This window comes from Ciconia boyciana, chromosome 4 (assembly GCF_034638445.1).
Source record: "Ciconia boyciana chromosome 4, ASM3463844v1, whole genome shotgun sequence".
Taxonomy (NCBI): domain Eukaryota; kingdom Metazoa; phylum Chordata; class Aves; order Ciconiiformes; family Ciconiidae; genus Ciconia; species Ciconia boyciana.
The window spans coordinates 24,874,280-24,898,321 of record NC_132937.1 but is presented as its reverse complement, the minus strand read 5'-3'; the positions used below and the strand labels follow the sequence as shown (position 1 = coordinate 24,898,321).

The 24,042-nt window shown below is 36.1% G+C and overlaps 1 protein-coding gene across 1 annotated transcript in view; it reads right to left on the bottom strand.

The window, feature by feature from the left end:
* Positions 1-24,042, bottom strand: part of SPEF2 (sperm flagellar 2) — a 45,559-nt gene that overhangs the window by 13,804 nt on the left and 7,713 nt on the right. The window contains exons 4-15 of the mRNA XM_072860896.1: positions 22,376-22,546; positions 20,643-20,783; positions 19,515-19,594; positions 18,410-18,626; positions 12,871-13,059; positions 11,509-11,696; positions 9,142-9,310; positions 5,315-5,534; positions 4,721-4,851; positions 4,424-4,502; positions 1,708-1,781; positions 789-892 (exon numbers count right to left, since the gene is read on the bottom strand). Of these exons, the coding sequence (XP_072716997.1) occupies positions 789-892; positions 1,708-1,781; positions 4,424-4,502; positions 4,721-4,851; positions 5,315-5,534; positions 9,142-9,310; positions 11,509-11,696; positions 12,871-13,059; positions 18,410-18,626; positions 19,515-19,594; positions 20,643-20,783; positions 22,376-22,546 (1,763 nt within the window). The remainder of the gene's footprint in view (positions 1-788; positions 893-1,707; positions 1,782-4,423; positions 4,503-4,720; positions 4,852-5,314; positions 5,535-9,141; positions 9,311-11,508; positions 11,697-12,870; positions 13,060-18,409; positions 18,627-19,514; positions 19,595-20,642; positions 20,784-22,375; positions 22,547-24,042) is intronic.

The following is a 24,042-nucleotide window of genomic DNA, read 5'->3' as shown; positions in this document are numbered from 1 at the left end:
TCTTTCAGTCTGAATTCAGGATATTAAATATCCTGATGAATACAGAATATGACAGATATAATTAAAACTTAAACTGTAAAGCAATGGATTTTAAATCAGAAAAATAACATCAAGCCTAACTAAAAGTGGAAAAAAGCAAAAGCAAAACAATTTTTGTTGTTTTGATAAATAAAGCTTTCAAAAACACTATACAGACTATGATCAGAGGTGTAATTTCACTACTTTCTCTACTAACTTTTGCACTTAAGTAACAAATAGCAAAATGTTTCATAACTTTCAAATATACTAATGGGAGTAATATAACTTAAAATTATGTTCACGTGGGAACTTAAGTGCTAACTGCACATCAGGGTAGTTGAGACAATTTTCTGTCAAACAATAGTAGACAAAAATAAGTAACCTAACTGCTGAAGTATGAATGCTTTGATTATGCATTTCACAAAATCTAAAAGAAAATATACTAGCATGTGCTGAATAGCTTCCAACTAACAAACAAAATAGAGACATTAGTTATATTTAATAACTATGTGATAGTCACGTGTATATTTTTACTTACTTTCAGTAGTGTACGATAATGTCTGCATAATTTAGGGCTAGACTCTACTGCTAGCATTCTGCTGCTAGTATAAAATGAGCATTAACTAAATTCACTAATTATCTCCACTTTCCAAGTAGAAGACTCCAGTGTTCAAAAAATACCGTAATAAAGAGAAATGGCTGAATCTGGACTACAAGCTGGATAATTACATTCTAAATAAGTGAGGAAAAAAAGTTATACAATTTCATACTTAATGGCTTCCAATAAGATGTCAATTAGTAATTCATCAGGAATACTTTTTCCTTTCTTCAACAATTTCTGTGATGTGGCGCCAAGCTGGGCACGTACAGATAGCTGTGGAAGAGTGCAGTGTAAGATTAATATGCTCCGAATGTTCACAACACTCACTGTTAAAAAGAGTATGATTCGACTTTATATATATTATTTATGTATTTAAATTTAATGTTTATTGTGTAATTTATTTATATTTCATATTTATTGTTATCTATTTAGGAGAAATAGTTTCAACTGATTAAAAAAGGCCTAATTTAATTGAAATCTCCAACTGATTTCCATCATTACACCCATGAAAGTGCCAGACAGAAACAAGGTTGAGAAACAAAGGATATGAAGGCCAAGAAATAAAAAATTAAGTGTCCTGGTTCTAAGCTTATTCTGATTTTCACTAAATCCACTGATGGTTTCCCACAGCAGCATTTAACTTCATTAGTTCTACAGGGTTTCTTTTATATCTTAGCTTCGAAGTATTTTCCAGTGAGAAATAAAGTCAAAGAGAGCATTGTAGAATTAAGTATTTTTGAACATAGAGAAAATAAACCTTCTCATGGGATGAATGATCTGCTTAGCTGCAGCAAGATCAGGAATACATTTTTGCTAACTCAGAAATGACATAGAAAGTACCATATCTTATGTAAATGTGAGATTTAACAAGAAGATATAGAACTTTAACAATATATACAACTCAACCAACATACACAGGATTATAATTTTCATTATAAACTCTTTTAATATTTCATACAGAAATATGGGAGCTTGCAGTGAGGTCAATAAATTAATTCAGAATGATGAAAGGGTGTCACCATTTAAGTAATTTAACCACTTTAACTAATGCATCTTTATAAAGTAGAAGATAAAATTGGATTACAAACCTTGGATAGGCCATCCTGACTGATATCTGATTTAAATTCTTGCCCAGATGTATCCTTTTTGACAGGACAATGGCCTAAAATAGGTACATTATAAAGTTTGACAATTCTATTACTATAATATTTATTACTATAGATAAATAATAAAAGTATATGCCTCATTATTTTTCTTTGAACAAATCGATACAGAAGGTATATACAATTGCTAGAATCATAGGATCATTAATTCAGGTTGGAAGCAACTTCTGGAGGTCACCTAGTTCAAGTTCAACCTTATGCTCAAAGTGGCATCAGTTAAAAGGTCAGACCAGACTGCTCAATTGTTTACCCAGTGTGATCTTGAAAACATCCAAGGATGGAGACTACACTACCTCTCCAAGCAATTTGTTTCAATGCTTGATGGTTCTCATGGGGAAAAGGCCTTGTCTTATGTCTAGTCAGAAGGGCAACATGAAGGGCTTTTACAGGTATCTCCACAGCAATAGGAACGCTAGGGAAAATGTGGGCTTGCTGAAAGACATGCAAAAGACTGAAGTATCCCAAGCTGCTAAGACTAGCAGGAAAGTCTGCAGCAAGAAAGGTTTACCCTTGGTGGAGAAGGATCAGCTTAAGGAACACTTAAATAACCAGAAATACACAAGCTCATGGGACTTAATGGCATATACCTGGCATATGCTGAGGGGCCTGGCCGATGTCATTGCTAGGCCACTCTTAATAATCTTTGAAAGGTCCTGGTGACTGGGGGAGATTCCTAGGACTAGAAGAATGCAACTCCCACTCCTCTCTTCAAGGAAAGCAAGAATGGGGAAGGGAGGATGTGCAAGCCAGTCAGCCTCACCTCAGTCCCTAGGAACTGATGGAGCAGATAAGCATGGAAACCATTTCCAAGTATATTAAGGAGAAGACGACAACTGGGAGTTGTCAGCACGGATTTATGAGGGGGAAATCATGCCTAACTTGGCACAATGAGGTGGTGGGCTCAGTGGTTGAGAGATCACCGTATGCTGTTTACACTGACTTTTGACACTGTCTTCCTTAACATCCTCATAGACAAACTGATGAAGTACGGACTAGGTAAGTGGACAGTGAGGTGGACTGAAAACTGGCTGAACTGCCAGGCTCAAGGGGCTGTGGTCACCAGCGTGAAGTGCAGCTGACAGTCAGCGATTAGCAGTGTAGCCCAGGCACTGATTCTGAGACCAATACTGTTTAACATCTTCATTAACGACCTGCCTGATGAGACAGAGTGCACCCTCAGCAAGTTTGCAGATGATACAAAATTGGAAGGAGTGGTTGATACACCAGATGGTTGTGCTGCCCTTCAAAGGGACCTTGATGGGCTGGAGAAAAGGGCTGACAGGAATCTCATGAAGTTCAGCAAAGGGAAATGCAAAGTCCTGCATCTGGTGAGGAAAACTGCATGCCGTCAGTACTAGCTGGGGGCCAACTGTCTTGAAAGCAGCTTTGCAGAGAAGGGCCTGGAGGCCTTGGAGGAGAACAAGTTGACCATGAGCCAGCAATGTGCCCTTGCAGCAAAGAAGGCCAACAGCATCCTGGACCACATTAAGAAGATATGGCACTGGTGAGACCACATCTGGAGTGCTGTGTCCCGTTCAGGACTCCCCAGTGCAAGAAAGACATGGATGTATTGGAGCAGGTCCAGAGAAAGGCCCTGACAATTACTAAGGTCTGGGAGTATCTGTCATATGAGGAGAGGCTGAGAGCTGGGACTGTTGAGCCTGGAGAAGAGGAGGCCTGAGGGGAATCTTATCAATGTGTAGAAATATCTGGGGTGGGGAGGGGAGTAAAGAAAACAGAGACAGACTCTTCTTAGTAGTGCCAAGTAAAAAGATAAAAGGCAACAGACACAAACTGAAACACAGGAAATTCCATTTAAAAATAAAAATATTAACTGTAAGGGTCACAGAATATTGGAACACGTTGCTCAGTGAGGTTGTGGATTTCTATTCTTGGAGATGTTCAGCATCCAACTGAACATAGTCCTGAACAACCTGCAGTAGCGACCCTGCGTGGAGGAGGATTGGACTAGGTGATCTCCAGAGGTCCCTTTCACCCTCAATCATTCTGTCATTCTGCGTTTAGGTGGCTGAGCCCAGTGTCAGTTCCTTTGTTGATAAGATCTGTTGTAAAGAAAGGTAAACTGAGGGGAGGTGAGGGCTTGCCCTTCCTTCCTTTGGAAGCTGCTTTTAACCTGAAGCTCTCATCTTGGACCCTGCCTGTGGTACCTTACAGCTGTGTAGCAGCCATATCTGCATCCCATATCCTGTCTCCTTGATTCTGATCCTGATCATGCTGACTTGAGTTCCCAGCTTGACCTCAGACTTGCTTCATTGGCAGAACTGCTGGGCTATCACCAGACTGAGGCTCACGCTGATCAATGTCTCTGGACCCGATAGTGACCCTGACTTCAGTCGATATCCTCTGTGTTGGTGAATGTTGGGGCTTCCTGCTTTGCTATTGCCCTTGTCACCTAGCTCACCTTCCTTCATGGAGCAGCCTGCACTTGCTGCTCCCAGACACTAGGAATGTGTGGAAACTGGAAATTTATAATGGAAACTACTGTGAAAACTCAGATGTCATGTATACTACCTCAAATGTACAAGAGAAAGGAGAATTGCCATTTAAATCTAATCAGATAAGAATTAAAATTAAATTTTATAAATATATATCTACCTATATAAATAAAATACATACACACCTTTGGTTCCATTGATAGGTGTTTCTGTTTGGACTTTCTTTAGAACTTTCAGTGGTGATTTTGATAAGTTCTTCTGGACCTCGTATCAATTATGAAAGTAAATGGATTAGAAAGGAAACTACATATTACAGGAAAAACAAGTCTGTCAATTCAAGCTGACTCTTGAAGTCTTGTAAGTTAAAACTTAGAATTAAGTTTGAAATTGAGCAAAAAATTGAAATAATATGCTTTCTTCCTTATATATTTCATTCTCATCTGCCTGTGGGAGCCAAAACCAAAATTAACAAAAATTCTTACCTCATTTTGTTCCCCAGAACTCTCTGCTTCTTGTGGAATCATATTGCGTTCACTTTTCATTTCATTTTTAAGAAAAGCTTGGATGGCCTCCTGAACCAGAGTATCAACAGACAGTACCTGAATATTGCAAACTAATACATGAAAAAATTAGGTAACTTTACAGTTTGAGTTGAGCATACACACAGATAGACTATTACTGGTAATTAAATTAATTATTTCGTTTGGGCTTTTGATGTAAGTTGTTTCCACTGTCTCTTCTCTGTAACCACTGCACAGTGTGTATCCACAATCACATAGCTATCTTGCTAGTCTCTTCTATAATAAATATCCCCAGAGAAGTTTGCCAAAAGCATTTTCAAATTCTCAATGCAGAAGTAACACTATATTACCACTATATTCAAGTTCAGGTGTTTTTAATCTTTTTTTGGAAGATAATGAATGAATGACTTGCAACCAACCCCTGCAAAATACAGATGCATCTGAGGTTTAAGGGTTAGTAATGCAAGGATTTCCCAAACGATTTTCATTGTAAGAGTGGGATTTTAATGCAAATAAACATTTTTAAGAATTTTAGGAAAAAAAAAAAATGTCTACCTTTTTCAAGAAACTTTACACAGGTAGTTTTTCCACTAAAAAGTTTTCCCAAAATACATCCCTTGATAGGAAATGGAGGAAATAGAGGTGGTGAAGATTTGGGTTTTGGAGGATAGAAAATCTCCATCAGTCTACGAAGCACATGACCCAATATGTTATTATTAAGAGGAGGTTTGTTTTCACTGTTCTCTTCAGCTGGGCACCATTCCCCTGTCATACTCTGTATAAATGACAAATTACCGAATAATTTGTCACTATGCCTTGTCTTTCATCTTTCTAGATATATGTATTTATACACAACCACAATACATACAATAACCGAATCTGAATAGTACTAAATAATAAAATATTTTTTAGAATAGACCCTTGTTAAAAGCTATAATTGTGTCATAATCATTAAGCATTTATTGATATTCTCTAATACCTAGTTGAAAGAGGTAAGTACTCCTACAACCATTTTCACAGATTCCTAGAATAATTTTTTTTAATTCCATAAACATGGAAAATCATTTCACCTATACCACAGAATACATCAGTAGCAGATTTTGCGAATAGAAGCCCAGTATCTTAATATTCAGCATTCTAAAAACCGGGCAACATTATTGCCCAGTATCACACATATATATTTGAAAAATTTTATGGACAAAGATTTCAAATATATATGTTTGCCTAACACACATTCAATAAAGAGAAAAAAATACCAAAAACCATCAACCCAAAACAAACCCAAAACAAACAAACCACCGTATAATTCAAACAATTTTAAGGGAAGAAAATACTGAGTAGAAATTTCCAGTTCATCTACCCTGAGACCAATATAAACTTATCAGTGGTATGAGTTACCAGCATACAGCTTAATGAGGTTGTGCTAGTAGAGATACTCTTACTAGCAATCACATTAGAAGAAAGATGGGAATGGAAGGCTGCAGTCAAAAGAACTGAACACAGAATTGTGCTTTTGCTACTCTAATATATACTCTACCAGTACTGAATCTTATAACACTAGGCAAGTCCTGATGTGCAGTTTATGCTATAAGAAGCTAAAAGAGAACATTTTAGTATGCAGGATAATACTAGTCCTGTATTAATTATTATTTGGTTGCAGGGTATTAAACAGCTGTTTGGAAGATATGTGGACTAATCACATACCCAATTAGATTCTAGCTTGTCACCTCATTTGGGGTGCACAATAAAGGGTTGATAGGCAAGGTAAAATGTTTCAACAAGAGAAATTCCAACTAGGAAAAAAAAAGAAGAAAATAAATGTTCACAATGAGAGTGGTTAAGCACAGGAACAGGTTGCACAGAGAGTCTGTGGAATCTCTATCCTTGGAAATACTTGAAAGCTGACCTGACAAGGTGCTGAGCAACCTTATCTGACTCAGAAGCTGGCCCTGCTTTGAGCAAAGAGGTTGAACTAAATGACCTCTACATCCCTTTCAACCGAAACAATTGTATTATTCTATAAATTAAATATTTAATCACTATCAACAGAAGCAACTAGTTTCATGTTCTACTGAAAGATAATGTTTTGAATTCATGTTCCAGGTAGAATATGCAACCTTTTCCTGAACTATCATGAATGATCTATTGCGACAGCATACATTCTACTAACAGACCTTGATCAGTGTTGACTTTGAACATATGTGCATTAGTTAGAATAACACAATGTAACTTACTATCACTCTAAATTAAAATATCACCTATTTGTAATCAGTAAAAACAAACAAAAAATATTTTTGAGTTGCACAATATTCCCTTTTTAATATATTTCAGAGGACTTACTTCTTAATATGTAATTGGAAAGACATGCTTAAAAAAAACAAATCCTTGTCTCATCTGAACCATTCTTCCTTAAACATGTAAGTAGGATGGATCAGTTGTTTTAAATTCTATCAGACTTGTAGGAAAAATGAATTCCAAATGGAATGGGCTCCTCCTTCGAAGTACTCAACTTTCACATTTCTTCCCCTTTTAACCAGAAGATTGGTAGACTGTACCTGTTTTGAGCTAAAGTAGCTTACCTGTCAGAAACAATCTTTCAGGTATCCAGGTGAGAGTTATATAACTCCTGGTCAACACTCTCAATTGAAACTGGAAATTATTTTATATTTTGAGCCCTGCCTACTGTTATGCTTGTTTCCAGTAATTCCATTAATTTATTAAGTGATTAGCCACAACTGATAATGTGGTAGTTTCCAAATATTTTCAAGCTCAGTCTAATGTGAAATGTGCAATGGACTGATAGCACTGTATTTTGTTCTTGTATTTTATCAAATATATTTGACACTTTTAGTCAGTATTCCCAATGTAAACAGTATACTTGAGAGATGCCAAATTGCCTGTGGTGGGCTTTTTTTTCAAGGGTTAAGAAAATCAGCATAAACTTTGCCAGAATGCCCTGCCAATACACTTTTATCTAGAAGCAATACTTTGAAGGTATTAGCCTTTCACTTAGGTTTTTAGAATACATAAGTATGAATTCGTGCCAACAATTTTACACAGCATATGATACCAGCTTTTGATGAATACTGATTCAGAAAGGCATAAGACTAACAACATCTATGTTGTTAGTAATTGGAAAAAATGTAATTATGTGAATGTGCACTTGAAACAGACTGGTAGTGAAAAAGAGGCTTTAAATGTGTCATTAAATGAAGCCCCTATATCTAGAGAAGACTGCTGAGTCTTTTTAATATAAACAATATGACTGAAAAACTTAATTTTTCATTAGTGCTCCCCACTAACTCTTTCCTGCCTGTCTGTCCTGTATGGCTTCCCTGTTGGTCTTGTATATATGCCTTTTTTCACCTAAAGAAAGTGATCATGACATTCATTACAGGAGTTGATATAGTCTGAACAAGGACCTTATAAATAGATAAATCAGGAAAATATATGTTAAGATTGAAACCAAAGTAGATTGAGCTGTCAGGCATTCATCACAGAAACTTGTAACAAGCATTTATACTCATTGCAAAAGAAAATGTACTAGTTGGTTCAGGATGTGGATAAAAGCACATATATATTGTAGTCATAATTTCCCAACAAGTCAAAGACAAGTTATTTGCCATCACTTTGCCATATTCTAATTAAACAGATTATTTAAAAAGACTAAATATGTAGTGGGATTTTTTTTTCCAAAGAAAAGCATCATTAACGTAATTTGGAAAAAATTGTACAATACATTTCAACAGGGAAACATTCACCCTTCATCTTTCATTTGTGAAATTACATTAATGTATTGTAAAGTTGAAGAAAAGTTTTAAGGCATCCTGAAAAATAGTTATTTGTATTCTAACAGAAGATTAACAAAAATGTCAGCCATTTTTAATAATTTTCACATCTTAAAATAAATGGATCACTCAAACCAATAAATCTTGTTAGAAAGCTTTCACTCAAAATTGTGGAAATTAAAGCTATCAGATTTTGTAACAGAGACAGCATTTCATTTTACTTGCTGGCTACTTTCTGTTGCATTTTCAAATCTGGTAGCATTAACCACACTTTCAAATTTCAATTAGCTAAAAATGAATTGCATTGCAATTAACATGTTGGTCCTATGAACTCAAAAGAAAAATATAATCAAATTTATATGCAAGAATGAAATTATAACAGTGTTTTAAAATTGCACCAGTTCTCCAGTGCTACTAACACAAAATACAGGCATATATTTCATACAGAACCTCAGGCAATGAAAAGCAAAGGCATGTCAAAATCTGATGTCAGAAACTGGTAAAAGTACAAAATGAAACATCACAACAAAATATTTATGATTATGAAAAATCAAGGTGTATTATCTTCTATTATGTCTTATCAGTTTGATGTACCTTGTATTCACCATAATCTTTTTCATCTAACAGATTCATTTTATTCAGCTCTACAAGTTGTTCTGTGCTTGGTTCTTTTGGCAAAGGTTGAATTGAGGCTTGTTCATATATTGGTTTTCCATTAAAAAAAAATTCCTTCCAATCAAGCATCAGTTTTAATGGAATTCTGCTGCAGAAGAAAAAAAAAAAAGAATTACTTCCAAAACAAAAATTAAAGGGGTTAGATATTTGAGAATAGGGGACCCAAATTTACAAGAATCACAATCATGAAACAAGCACATGCTAAACTAGATATAGTTTATGATGCTTTCTATAATTATTACAGCTTTTTTATAAGTTCTTGGTTACTTATATGACAGCCATAGGCACTTGTAGGCTTCAGTATTTTCACAAATGTGTCATCACACAGTATTTGGCTGGGAGAGCTGTGTAGTAACAGTTTTGCTATAGCTAATTTTCCCTGCTCCAAAATATTCTTCCCTTTTGTGGGGTAAAGCTTCCTCTCACCAAAAATCTATAGAATTTTTTCCCAGAAGCTAAAATTAATTTAGAATTATATAAGTAATTAAACTCAATCTTTTTTTCTTTTAGAAAGGAAAAATATTCATATGAAACAAGAAGACAAAGCTAAATGCAAACAGGATGCTGACATATGTCACATTAGAATTCTGTGGCTGCTCAGCTTGAATTTAACAAATGGTCAAAATGAAAGTTTCTACTATTTCTTACAATTGATTACATCATTTTGATTGATGTATTGATGAATCAATACATCAAATTGATTACATCAATTTGGACTTTCTTTTTGTTAGTAATGATTGTAGAAAGTTGAGTGTTATAGCTTTAAATAAACTCTGCATGTGCTGTTCAAAAATATTACCTATTGTATGCATCCTGCACAATGAAGTGCAGGGAAGAACAGATAAAGCATACCTATAGTGACAGTAAATGCAGATACAACCTTGATATGTACACTTTGGAAAGATATTTCAAATATCTGTACATACTGTGCACCACTCAGTACAAGCAAATGTGACACCAGCTTACGCTGGAACCATGACTGCGTCAGGCAAGGAAATCAAGTAATCATCAACTGTCTAGGCTGACTGCTTTATTGTCTAGTTACTGGGCCTAAATTTATAAAATTTCCATAAAATATAATCTTATGTATTTCATATGGTTACCGCTTTATTATTTTAACATATAGTTACACTAAAAGGCAATGAAGATTTTGGCATACTTTCTAATGCTGTAAGCCTTACCCCATAGTCTAATCACTGAATACTAAGGAAACAACAGCAACACCACCCCACTCTGTGGTTTTGGAAACACTCCTATAGCCCGGGCACTTGGAGATTACTGCTTTTTTAGGACTTTCTCAGAAACCCTGCGCAAGTAGGCCACGTCAGAAGAGGGAATCACAGCACGTAGGACTCAGAAGATTTTGGACTGAGCTGCTAGTCTTAGGAGAGTCGAGGCAGGTTGATATAAGGAAATTCATTCTGTTTATGTTACACCTAGGTAGTGTTCAGCTAGTGGAGCAATCTAGAATGAGATGAGCAACACTCAATTTTTAACTGTTAAACTAAGGAATTTGTTCATAAAAAAGGAAATCAGTAGTTCCACAAGCTGTAGAACTAGTGGATCTTGGTCTCCTAAGGATTCAAGTTAGTTCCATTTTCAAGAAATCATGCTAAGGCTTTACCCTGTGTGTTCACCCTGTATTACACATCAGTGAATCCTCACACAAAAAGTAATATCATCTTTACAGAATCACACAATCGTATAGGTTGGAAAAGACCTTTAAGATCATCGAGTCCAACCGTAAACCTAACACCACCAAGACCACCACTATACCATGTCCCTAAGCACCTCATCCAAACGTCTTTTAAATACCTCCAGGGATGGCGACTCAATCACTTCACTGGGGCAGCCTGTTCCAATGCTTGATAACCCTTTCAGTGAAGTAAAATTTCCTAATATCCAGTCTAAACCTCCCCTGGAGCAACTTGAGGCCGTTTCCTCTTGTCCTATCACTTGTTACCTGGGAGAAGAGACCAACCCCCACCTCTCTACAACCTCCTTTCAGGTAGTTGTAGAGAGCAATAAGGTCTCCCCTCAGCCTCCTTTTCTCCAGGCTAAACAACCCCAGTTCCCTCAGCCACTCCTCATCAGACTTCTGCTCTAGACCCTTCACCAGCTTCGTTGCCCTTCTCTGGACACGCTAAACACACAAACTAATTGGAGCTGTCCTGTAAGGTATCTGAGAATCTACATAAGGTGTTACGGTGCTTAAACCGGTCTGAATAATGAAGCCTAACAGCTACCTAAGAGCTGTTATTTTTGCCTAACAGCTACCATACTCACTTGTTTGTCAGTAGACGATATTCTCCTACTTTTGTTGACAAATCAATGATTTGGTCAATCACTTCCCAACATATAGAGTAATGCTTTTTATAACGTGCCTGAGCTCTTTCAACAGCAATTTTCTCATAATGTTCTCGTTCTTTGATAATTTGTTCTTCACAATAAATTTTTTCTTGTTTTGCAAGAGCCTAGAATTTTATTTTAAAGAGTAAATTTGAGATTGCAAAGAAAATGAAAGTGCAGAAATGCACAGTCCTGGAAACGAAAATGAACTTGCTCATTTAAGTCAAGAAATAAAAACAGCTAGATTCTTAGCAGAGTTGGATAGCCAGCAAGCAGATTAACACATAGGCTAATCTAAAAATTTTTATTCATTCTATAAATTCTAATTTGTTTGCTTTCTAACTGCTAAAATATAATGAAATAAAGGAGAAATATATTACTTCTTTCATGACAAACAGATTAAGAACATACTCAATGCTTAGGGGACAGGGAAACATGAAATGATGCTTTCTACTCCTCCTAAGGAACAATTATGCAGATGCATTGGTAAAGGCTTAGTTCCACTGAAACTCACAACTCATTTAGAATATGTGACAAGTAATTTAACTTACAAGATTCTGATCTGCAAACAATTTGATCTTATTGATGCTGTTCAATCTTTGAGAAAGATTTCTGGTCATGGTAGAAAATTACCAGTAGTTCCTGTTATGGTGTGTTCCTTTTGGCTGAAAGCCTACTTAAAGAGATGTTGTAATCCATAGCTATAGCTGCTGATTACATAGGACTCCAGCTGTGTTGGAGGATTTAGAGCTGCTAATCGTTTTTGGCAGGAGCAAAATAAGATTACTGCCATCACATTATGGCTTACTATAAGCGTGGCACTTGGCAGTTCACCACAGGATTATGAGTCCTTTTAATTTATTAATCAACTCCAAGCTTGAAGGTAGGAATTAGCACTCATGAGTGAAACTCCTCCAGCATTTGTCAAAAATGGATGTTAACAGATTCCATCTAAAGGAAATGAAAAGCATGATTCTTGAAACAAGATCTTATGTCATTGTCTTTTGTCATTTTGCCTCTGCAAGATTGTGCCTTTTAAATTCAGCATACAGAGATGTTTTCCTACAAAGTTAAAATTAGTTTGGAAAAAAGATCAAAATTAGACTTTAAGTTGCTCAGCTTTATCCCTTATTAACTTAGCTGTAACTTTGAACCTAGATAAAATAATATATTCATCATTAAATCACCCTGTCCCTAGAAAAGTCCTAAATTCTAACAGTTGACAATACCAATTCCATTTTATAACAGGAAGGTACTGTAACAGTCCTGCAGCAATTCAGGGGGCAAATAATCTTTTACCGCTTCTCTATCAAGAGCTTCCTGGAACTCTTTCAGTCGTCTTTCTTCATATTGTTTTTCCCTGAAAATTCTGTTTTGCCTTAACACCTCTTTTTCATGTCGAACATGCATGAGTTGAACAGCAATCCTCCGCTCCTGCTGAGATTGTCTCATTAGTCTGTAAATAAGTTGCTCCTCCCGGTAAGCCTCCTAAAAGATAAAAAATAGTAGTATTAAGCATAGCTTATAAACTATTTCATAGAAAACTCATCAGTGTCTCATGTGAGAAATATGAATGGCATCATATAACAGCATTTACCTGCTCACTTGATACATAAATCTGCAACAACATACGTATCTATTTATGAGTACTGGTTTTGTAATATAAATTTTTTTAATACTGTATACAAAAATTGTAGACCTATAGAAGTGAATTCTAAATATGTCTTAACTGAGACAGTAAAAATACATTTGTTCAGATTAACTCAACTTTAACTTGGATATTTCCTGTGTGCAAAGAAAGTGCAGCATATTTCAAATAATTCCTTCTCTATGTAAAGATATACCCTTTCCTCAAACCATTAACTTATCCCTGCTCTTCACCAGTCCCCATTCCCAGCCATACTCTGCTGGGTCCTTCCTTGATCAGTCTATTCTTCTACAGGTTTGAAATTTTTCCTTCTTTCTTGGAATTTGGGTAATTATCTCCTCCATTCTCCTCCATTCAGGAGACACGGAATATGAGAAAGCATTTAGAACAGAGATGAATACAAGACTTCAAGGTAACAGTTTCAGTGTTCTCACTGGGACACGAACAGAATCCCCTATTTGGTACTACAGGAAAATAATTCTGAACCATTGCTTGAAGCATGGTCGGTGTGCACAGACACTTTGAAGGCTGTGGACTGTTACTTTTCAAACTACTTGTCAAACATAATAGTATCGTCTCACTACCACACTTCTCTAGACTGTTCTTGGTATCTAACCTAATGCTTAACCTAACCTAGTTTTGCCTCACTACTTTCACAGTCCAGAACCATTTCTGAGTTCTAAGCAAAAGCACCAGCTTGCCTTTCAAGCCCCATTGCCAAGTACCACTCCTACAGCAGAATTCTAGACGAAATTTCTGATTCCCTGGACATTTGTTTCAGATGCAGCAAAACTGCTATGAAATGTGTTCAAATTTAAGGACCTAAATTGGGAACTGATCTGAAGATTTCAAATTCATTTTCCTAAGAACAAGGGAACAGGTAAAGCCAGTTAGTAGTAGTACGAAAAACAAACCAAAATAAACTATCACTTCTCTTTTAATCTGGTTTATTTTCCATCAGCTGTCTGTGACAGAAAGGGCAGAACACATTACATAAATTCACCTATAAATGAAAAAATCAAACTTTATTACATATTATCATGCTATTTATGCAAGAATTCTACAAAGAGGTCTAGATCTGTGCTACACAATACAACCAGGATATCTGTAATAGATTTCTAACACAAAGCTGCAAAACATGGCTATCTGAATTGCAATAATAAGAACAACTTTCTAATTAATTTAGATCTTTAATGTTGATGTTAAAGAGAAGCCAATATTTTTCAAACAAAAGTCTTCCCATATTTTTAAGTTCCTTTCCCTTTACAATTGCTGGAAATAAAGTACATTTCAATTATATACTGGTGATTTGAAAAGACTAAGCTGACATAAAAATCCCTCAATATTTTGCTTACTTTAGCTGAAACGTGAGCTTTGCACTCCCCTTTCCTAGCACTGAGCCTCATGATGCTGCATGATAGTTCTAATAGCAAAGATGCGGTCATCTCTGGCTTTAATCCCACAGTGCTTCACCTGCATGCAACATTGTCTCTCTACAAAGCTTATCACAAAATGAGGATCTAATTTTGAATGTGTTTTGTTTTGTACTCTATTTGTAGTGTACTGTTCATACACTATTTTTCTATACACAGAATTATCATCATGCATGCAACTGAAATGGAAAACAATGCAATAGTAACAACTTCATATTTTCATATTCATGCTATGTGTCATTTGATATAGTTCAGGTGATAAAATAGCACTGCCTACTGAAGAGTTAATCTGTCCATTTTTCTCTTACATTCATGAAGTCAAGGCAATAAAAGGAGACATGATGCCCTTTGCTGCCTCAGTTCTATCCACTGCTTCTTGGACTTAGTATTTGATTAAGATTTCAAAGAAGAGTAGAGCATGCACAGACTTGGCTTCCTATTACAAGTAAATATCCTTCATTGTTTTCTTTAGTTGCAACTGCTTATCCTCAACCACGGATTAGTACAGCAGTAAGTACTCCACCAGAGGAAAATGGATCTTTAAATCCTAATTCACAGGGGACTGAAGGAGCCAACCTAACAGAGTGGTCATTTGTCATACTGAAACCATCAACTGTATGGTGCAAGGAGTTGGCCCAGCGAGAAATCAAAGCACCTCATCCAGGTGAATGCGCTCTTTATAAAGGAAATGGGAAGATGCTCCTTTAGAACACTTCACAGCAGCCAGAAGATACCTTTTCTTTGTTAACTGAAGGGTAGAGAACTTCAATATTCTAAGTGATCAAATATTTTGACATGCTGAGTAGGCCTAAAAAGAGCCAGCAGGAAATTTTTGAGGAACAAGAATATATGAAAAGGCAATTAACTCAGAGCTACACAATGGATAAATTAGGACTCAGAACACCAAACTCGTAATTTCAAAAAGGGTGCTTATTGGATAGGGGAGTGAAGCATTGGTAGCTATCTTCCATACAAACAGGAGTGGACAAAGTACTAAAACCTAAGGTTGAAAGTTTTGAAACGTCTGGACATACTAGGAGACAAAATAAAAATGGTAGTACAACTTCCTGACCTAATGTTTTACATCAACTTCTTCACAGAGGACTGTGAAGCAGCTGAAGAAATCATAAATATTGTAAATAGGACATCTTAGTAATCATTTGAGAAACTACTACTGAGAAAGCATAATACACACTTTTTTTCAGTTTACCTGCTTGAGACAACAGTGGCATCCAGTGGCCAAACATTAATGTGCTTACGTTTCATGTTGTTCATACATAATTACTATATCACATTTTTCTATTTTTCTGTTTCCTTGTTTAATTTATGTACAAATTAAACAATTCTGTCCTGTTGTGTAGTCATAAAATTTATGACCAAAACTTATAGCTTAGCATACATAAATCTATTTGGTCGACAAGCAATAGTCTAGTAAAACCTAATTTCCCTTCCCATTTTCATCTTCTCAATTTATTGCTGATGGTAACTTCTTCCTGATAAGTTTTTAAATTCAGAGAGATAAAATCTGAGCAGAGTATTTAAAAATAATGAGTACTTAGAACAAAAACTTTGTTGAAATGGTGGAGATGAAAGATTCAGTTGGGATGAAGCCATGTTACTGTCAAACACTTTCAACTCCTGCCTATGAAAATCTGACTGGCATTACCCTGTGCTCCACATAGAAGAGTGTCATGTAATTGTGTTTTTTCTCCTAGGCTCCAACTTGTAGTGTGACAAAACTCAAAAATTCTTTTAGTAGAGATTTATATGTATGGACATGAAACACACTAAAGCACTCTGAAGGGATGAAATTAATTCGACTTTAAATGATCCCGTGCCCCATGTTCAAGCTTTATGCAGTATAGGTAAAAATCTGACCCTAATGTCTACAAGAAAGCTACAATTTCAGCCTGCAAATCCTTTCTGGTTTGATGTCTAATGGAGGGATAAAGTAATTTTCAACTACTTTGTATATTTATTTATTTTTTAAAGAAAATATCTCAGTTTGCTTCACACTTCTCTTAAGTCAAGCAATTTCTGAAATCTCACAGAGTTCCAACCAGACACCTCTTCCTCTGCTAATTTAGAACCAAACTACCACTAAATAGATTCTCTGATCGGCCAGACTACTGTTCCAGTCAACTGCTTGCTTGTCTTTGCGTCTACTTCCTGCAGTCTGTGACTTCTATTGTTCCTATATCAACGCTGATTTTTCTTCCTGGGAAGTCAGGAACGCTATTGTCCTCCATCTCAAACTGACAAGGCTTGTACTACAACCACAGGTGGACCAGCTGTCTGACCTCCTCAACAGCACTGGCTGGCTTTGCTGGCTTAGAGCTGCTGTATCCACCAAATGCCCCCATGACTGCTGCTGGCCACATGGCCATCAGCTGACAGCCATGGCTATCAGAACCACTAGTCCAGACTGCTGGGGTTGTGCTGGGGCTGCAACAGCTGATAGCAGGTAAAGAGCAAGTTTTGGCACTACAGTGATTTCAGACAACTGGGTTGCAAAACTTCTTCATGGCCTATGCATATCAACAAGAACATGACATAGAATCTCTTTGAATGACAGCTCAGAGTCAGGATACATGGACAGACAGACTCTTGATCTAAGCCACTACAGGTGTTTTTCATAGAATATAGTTCTGGGATAGATATTGAGAAGTCATCTAATTTCTAGGTGCCTACTCCAACAAATTTAGTTTTTTCTTAACAACTCCAAAAACACCTCCAAACATATTATTGGCATGTAATTTCATACTTTTCCTTTTCAGAGACGCCACACATCTGAAGTGCTATTATTATGCAACAGCAGTGGAGACAGGCTCAGCTATACTGGGTTCAACACATATGATCTAAGCTAAGGACTCACAGTGCAATACTAAGATAAAAGATAACTAGAAATCACAGAAACCCAGTAAGTTACAAGGTTCTGTTTTGATACAATCATTACGATCTGTGAAGTCAGTAATCCAAGAGCTGCTTTTTGAATGAGGAGTGTCTGAGGAGGAATCTGAAAAGCTTAGTGCTTTATGGGACAGGATTCAAATGGAATAACCTGCAACATCCACTTCTAGATGCAACACAGACATCCTCCAAAGACACATCTTCTACTCCATAACACATCAAAAATCTAAGCTCTGATCTGCAAAATAAGTGTTTTGCTTCATCATATCACCCAGCACAACCATTTCAGAATTCATCCAGACCAGATCAAAAACTTTACATGACGCATTTGTAAATACAGGTTTTCAACCAACAAATGCCATTTCAGCACAACCATTTCAGAATTCATCCAGACCAGATCAAAAACTTTACATGACGCATTTGTAAATACAGGTTTTCAACCAACAAATGCCATGTTTGTTGTTTTTTAATAAGTACTGGTATCTTCTTCAGAACCAGTACACATTTTGATAATTTAAAGTTCAGCTTTGGTGGGGGGGAATAGAAGGCAGGTCTTCAACTTATTTTTAATAATTTTAGCTCTTCTGCCTTCATTTGATCCTTTATAATTTATAAGGATGAAGTATGACATAAAGGTGGTGAGAAAGAATGGACAACCTTCTGTATTTTTCAAGGAAAGACAATGGTTGGCATAAAAGTTATTTTCATAGATAAGTATATATACCTCCCTTTATCGCCTCCAAATCTTTATTCAACCCTCCAAAAACACTGTTCTTTCATATTTGCAAGCAAATTTTTCTACTACTAATTGTGCATGCATTATATACTTCAGCATATATTTTCTCACCTCTTCAGCTTCATGTGCTATTAACTGTTCCATTAGCATTTTTCGTCGTCTCTTTTCTCGTTGTTCTCTAGCAAACATATCTTCCTCTAAACGTTTTTGAATTTTCCTTATATATTCATCATCTGAATAAATATTTAACAGCTCAGTTGCCGTCTGTGCTGTAGTTTCTAGAGTTGTTTCTTGCAACTTCTGTGTTTGCAATGATTCTTGTATATTGCTGATTGAGAAGATTAAAAAGATAAAGGTCACTGACTTTATAGGAATTATGGTTCTTAGAGGTGTTTTCATACAGATCCCTGTATAGTTAGTTATGTGCAAGTCTGACAAATGCATAAGCACTCTTTGTGGGCACTGTGGCTACTTCTTGATGCTCTTGTGCCCCACAATGACCACTAAGTCCAGGGGAGGGCTCCAGCACTGACTTAAGCCAACTGTCAATTAGTTCATTTGCTAATACGAAGCCAAATTCTGCAGAAACAAGAAATTAGGATGGCTCACAGAATATCAAAGAAAGATGGGTTACTCTTCAATATAGCCAGACACTCTGACTGCAGTTTTGCAGAGTAATTAATCACAGGTTGTTTACACACAGAAGTATCCACAGAAGTATCCATGAGTGACACTTCTTCTGAGTATGGTATACAAGGTGACAGAATTACTACTACTTAAAATTATTCACAAATAAATCAACATACAGATAAGTCTACAGAGAAAGGTTACTTCTCTGTATTTTCTTTGAAATGTGTTACCGTGTATGTACATCCAGAACTATTCTCATCTCTCTGCAAGTCTAACTGACCTTGCAGACTCAATGACTGAAACGAACAGAGAAGAGATGCACTTCGTGTCCTTTGTTGCTGCTTATATGGCAAAAAGGAGAGAAGGAAGCTTGAGCCATCCCTACTACAACTAAAGGTAAAGTAAAAACACTGTGATGGTGCTGGAGCTGGAATATTTACAGTGCTAGTGGGACAATCACTCAAAGGACAATCACAGTTTAAACTAAACAAGCCATTACATTTTTCTCAAATAGCTGTCTACATAGATAGTAGGCATCTGAGGCAGGGGCCTGTCTAATCTTAACAACCTAATATCCAAATATTACCTGTCAGTGACTTGGCTGTGTACTGCAGAGGCATTTCCTGCCATAGACTTCTCAAACTTTTTAATCTCCTTGTATGTGTCCTGAAGAAATAACACAAAATTGAATGTTTCTTTTCTCTTCACAAAGCCTCATGAGGAAGGTTCAACAGACTAAATATTAGGGAATTCTTTTTGTGTCATGTTAGTACGACAGAAAAGTTTACACTGAAAATATTTTAAGCATCAGCTAGATCAAGAAAAAAAGGCAAGACTGTTTCCTTCTACCTTTCATTTCCTTCCCCCCCTCCCCTTTTCTAGCTATACCTATGTCCACCACCCAGAAAATCCTAAGATTTTGCAGCTATTTATTCTGCAGGATATTTCTGATTTTACATAGGACTCTAACAGTTTATATAATTCCCACCATTCAGGGATTTGAAACAAGATATTCTGGGCTATGATCTGCTTTAGATGTAGTAGCTTGAATTTATCCCTGATAGTGACTCAAGCAACTATGTTCCTACATTCTACATTTAAATGCATTTGTCACAGTTGCACAGTTGTAAAAACTGGTAATATTTGCACTCCTGATACCAATACAATCCATGAACTGTAAGATTACAATCCAAATACTCTTCAGCACTAGATAATACAGATTTTCTTTATTGCTGCATTGCCATCACCTCTTGATTTGATCTAAGACTATTGTCAATTTCAGCTGTTACTAACATTATTGACAGAGCAGACAGTTTTATAGTGTGTTACAGAAGAGTTCATACATTATGGTGCAAAACTTCATCATGCACAAATGAGAAGGAAACATTAATGCTTTTATTTCACATATTCTACTCAGTCAACTAGAAGCTAAAATACTGTCAGCAATTAAATTAGTACCTACCTATGGTATTTATTCAGTAAGAACTTTCTCTTACATCAAAACAAATTTTTACTAGAGTAACAAATGCAGGATCATAATCATATTAATATTTAGCCCAATTTTCACTGGTTAAATCTACTATAACATTTTAACAGTTATATCAGCAGCTTTTGGATGGTGCAAGTAGAGTATTTGTAAGTGTAAATGCTCCCAGAAATCATATGTTTTGCGAGTTCATATAATTAACATTAAAAGAATATAGATGATAGTTACCTCTGCTTCTCTTTTCTTCTTTAATAATTTTTTGGCTTCAATAGCTTTTATGGTGTGGCTTGGTGGTGGCTTTGGAATCTGTATAATGGCTGCTTGAATCCTGGCCATTATTTCATTTTGTCTCCTTCTTCCTATGTGATGCTGAATATTCAACGTCTTGTGTTCAGATACTTGAGTTGAAACCAAATACACCATATGGCCCTAATACACTACCTATATATCTATGAAGTAAATTTAATTAAACCGTAAGGAAAAAAGTCTTCCAGGAAGAAAGTAGAAGACTTTATCAGGCTCCAGGCTTGAGCAAATGACTTTTCTTTCTTTTTTTTTTTAAGTGGATCACTGAAATGCCATGAAAACAAAAAATTATCTTTTGTCCACAGTTAAACCTTAAGAATATTCTCAGCCACTGTACTCATAAGTCACCATTTTTACATCAAGAAGTAGATGTTGTAATATTTATTTTAAATTAAAGTATCATTCTACCTTTTGAATAATTTGACAGCTTAGCAATATGCTAGTATATGTTCTCAACATTTGAGGATGAAGATATATTTTTTAAGTAGCATTACCAGAAAATGGTACATCTATATATGCTATGTCTGCATTAACAAAGTGCAGTGCAATAGAAGCACGTCTGTAAAGAAAAACAGTTTGCGCCCAGTGCTTAATAGGCATTTAAGGACTTGTATTAAATTCTGTCTCTAGTATGGTACCTGTTTCAAGTCAGAATTCAGCAAGAAACTGAGAATACCAGTTTCCTGGTACAGAAACTGAGAATACCATTAGGTAATATTACTGCTGAACAATGAGTCTCAGATGATCAAGAACTAACAAACATTTAAATTACACTAGTTAAAAGTGCACTACAGATACATGCAGTTAAAGGTGGAATTGAGTGGAAAAAAAGTTTTTTTACAAAGAGTCAAAGATAGGTAAAAAAGAAATATATAATCTATCAAATAAGAGATGAATAAATTTTCTTTTAAAATTTTCTTTTGAATATTTTGGATATTGCCTCTATTTTCTTTTCTAGATACATGAAGGAACTTCTTTTTTTCATTCTTGTTCATGCAGTGGCAATAAAACAGCTAAGTAACCACTATAAGACACTCTCCCTTTAATTAGCCATATAAAATGCATCTCAAATTAGTCAACTTCATTTCCATTGTGGTGCAACACCCCTTTGATAGCTGGCCAGTTCCTCTATATAAACTACAGGCTGTACTTTGGATGAGTGTTCCCATATCTTAAGAAATCAGTTCCTCTTTTTTACTTTGTCAGAACAGCTACACAGAGCTACAAGATGTTCTGAGGCCATACCCACTATAGGGCCCCTTCCCTGTCTCTTTTTCCTGCTTTTGAACGATGCTTCATCTTTTCTTCACGAATGAAGAATGTCACAAAACTCTTTTACAAGGACATCTTAAACACATACAGTTGTAAATTTACACTTTGTTTTCAAATCTATATTTTCCATGCATGACAACATGCAAATACTCTCAATTTAACATTAAGTGATCTTTAAATATAAATGTTTTTAAGGGTCTTATAACAATATATTGCTTTATATCTACATATTAACAATTGACATGCATACTCCTTTTCTTTGCTTTTGTATAAACATGACTGTATAGCACAGAATTAACAAGCATTCATGCTGGCTTTAAGTAACACATTATGTACATGACCTTAAGAAAATACTTCTTCAAAAGTCTGTAAAAAGTAGTCACCTTTTCAATGTCTTGGGCTCTTTGTTCCTCTTGGAGCTTCTGAACTTTCTGTTGTTCTGCAATATGTATACGAGCTATTTTATCTTCTATTGCTTTAGATTTTATTTCAAAATGCTCTGAAATCTGCTGTAGTTGCAAATCAGTCTGACGTGGTGTTAAAGTTTTCAAATGCTAAAATTAAACATCAAGCAATGAGGAGTCAGAAACATAAGAAACATATTTAAATATGACAATTTTGCAATAGTCATTTCAAACTGGGTTCTCCTGTGTTAATGTACACAGAACAACATCTAAACATGGTCAAATATTTTTGAAAAAAACAGGACTAGCTTCATTGAAAAGAACATGCCAATTTGAACTTGAACAATGCCAAACTTTGTTTACTTTGGAGAAAAGGAGGCTGAGGGGTGACCTCATTGCTCTCTACAGCTTTCTGAGGAGGGGAAGAGGAGAAGAAGGTGCTGAGCTCTTCTCCCTGGTATCCAGTGACAGGATGCGTGGAACTGGTTCAAAGCTGTACCAGGAGAGGTTTAGACTGGACATTAGGAAACATTTCTTTCCCGAAAAGGTGGTGAAACACTGGAACAGGCTTCCTAGAGAGGTGGTCGATGCCCCAAGCCTGTTAGTGTTTAAGAGGTATCTGGACAATGCCCTTAACAGCACGCTTTAACTTTTGGTCAGCCCTGAAGTGGTCAGGCAGTTGGATTAGATTATCGTTGTAGGTCCCTTTCATCTGAAACTATTCTGTTCTATACAAGCTGAAATACAGAAAATTCAACTTAAACATAAGAAAAAAAAAATTACTGAAAGGGTGGTAAACAATTTGCCCAGACAGGCTGTGAAGTCTCTATCTTTGGAGAGATTCAAAACCCAACAGAACAAGGTCCTGAGCAACCTGCTCTAGCTGACTTTGCTTAGAGCAGGGGAGGTGGATTAAGTGACCTCCAGAGGTCCCTTCCAACCTCAACTATTCTACGATTCAAATGCCATTCTGAGCCTATCTACTGACAGGAGCTACTCTCAGTTGCTTTATCTTCTTTAAGATATCCCTCTATAGGTGAAGGCATGTTTTGACTGTTTGGTACTATCCTTGCACTTGCTGGTAAACTTTCTGCTTGTAGACTATTTTTCAGGAAGTGTGCCAGAAAAAAATGTGAAATTTCACCCAGCTGAATTTGATTCACGATATGTATCTTCTTAAAGGTTGATCATCCTGATAACAAACTATGGTCTGCACATGCTGAGCATTACTGTTGAAGACAATAAGAACGTCCTTAACAGCATCTACTACATTGATACTGACTTCCTCTTAGATACTCTCTTTCCCCTTTGTTTTTTCCTCTTTGTATTACTCAGCATATGGTTATTGCAGACTGGAGTGTAGTATAGATATATGGAGAGACGTGCAACAGAAGAAACCAAACCACTGTGGCACGAAGCTCAACACAGTTATAAATAGGTTTCCTGGAGGGGAAATTAGTCTAAGTTGATACCTACACCGCAATGCAGTCTGCAATCTGTACTGATCAAATGAGTAAAACGGTAGCTGCTGAACAACTACTAGCCTTTGTTGCTATATGTATTTTAAGTCTGGAGAAAGCTTAAAAACAGAGCAGGTAACACAGAATGAGCCAAAACAAAGGAACACAAAACACAGATGATCAATA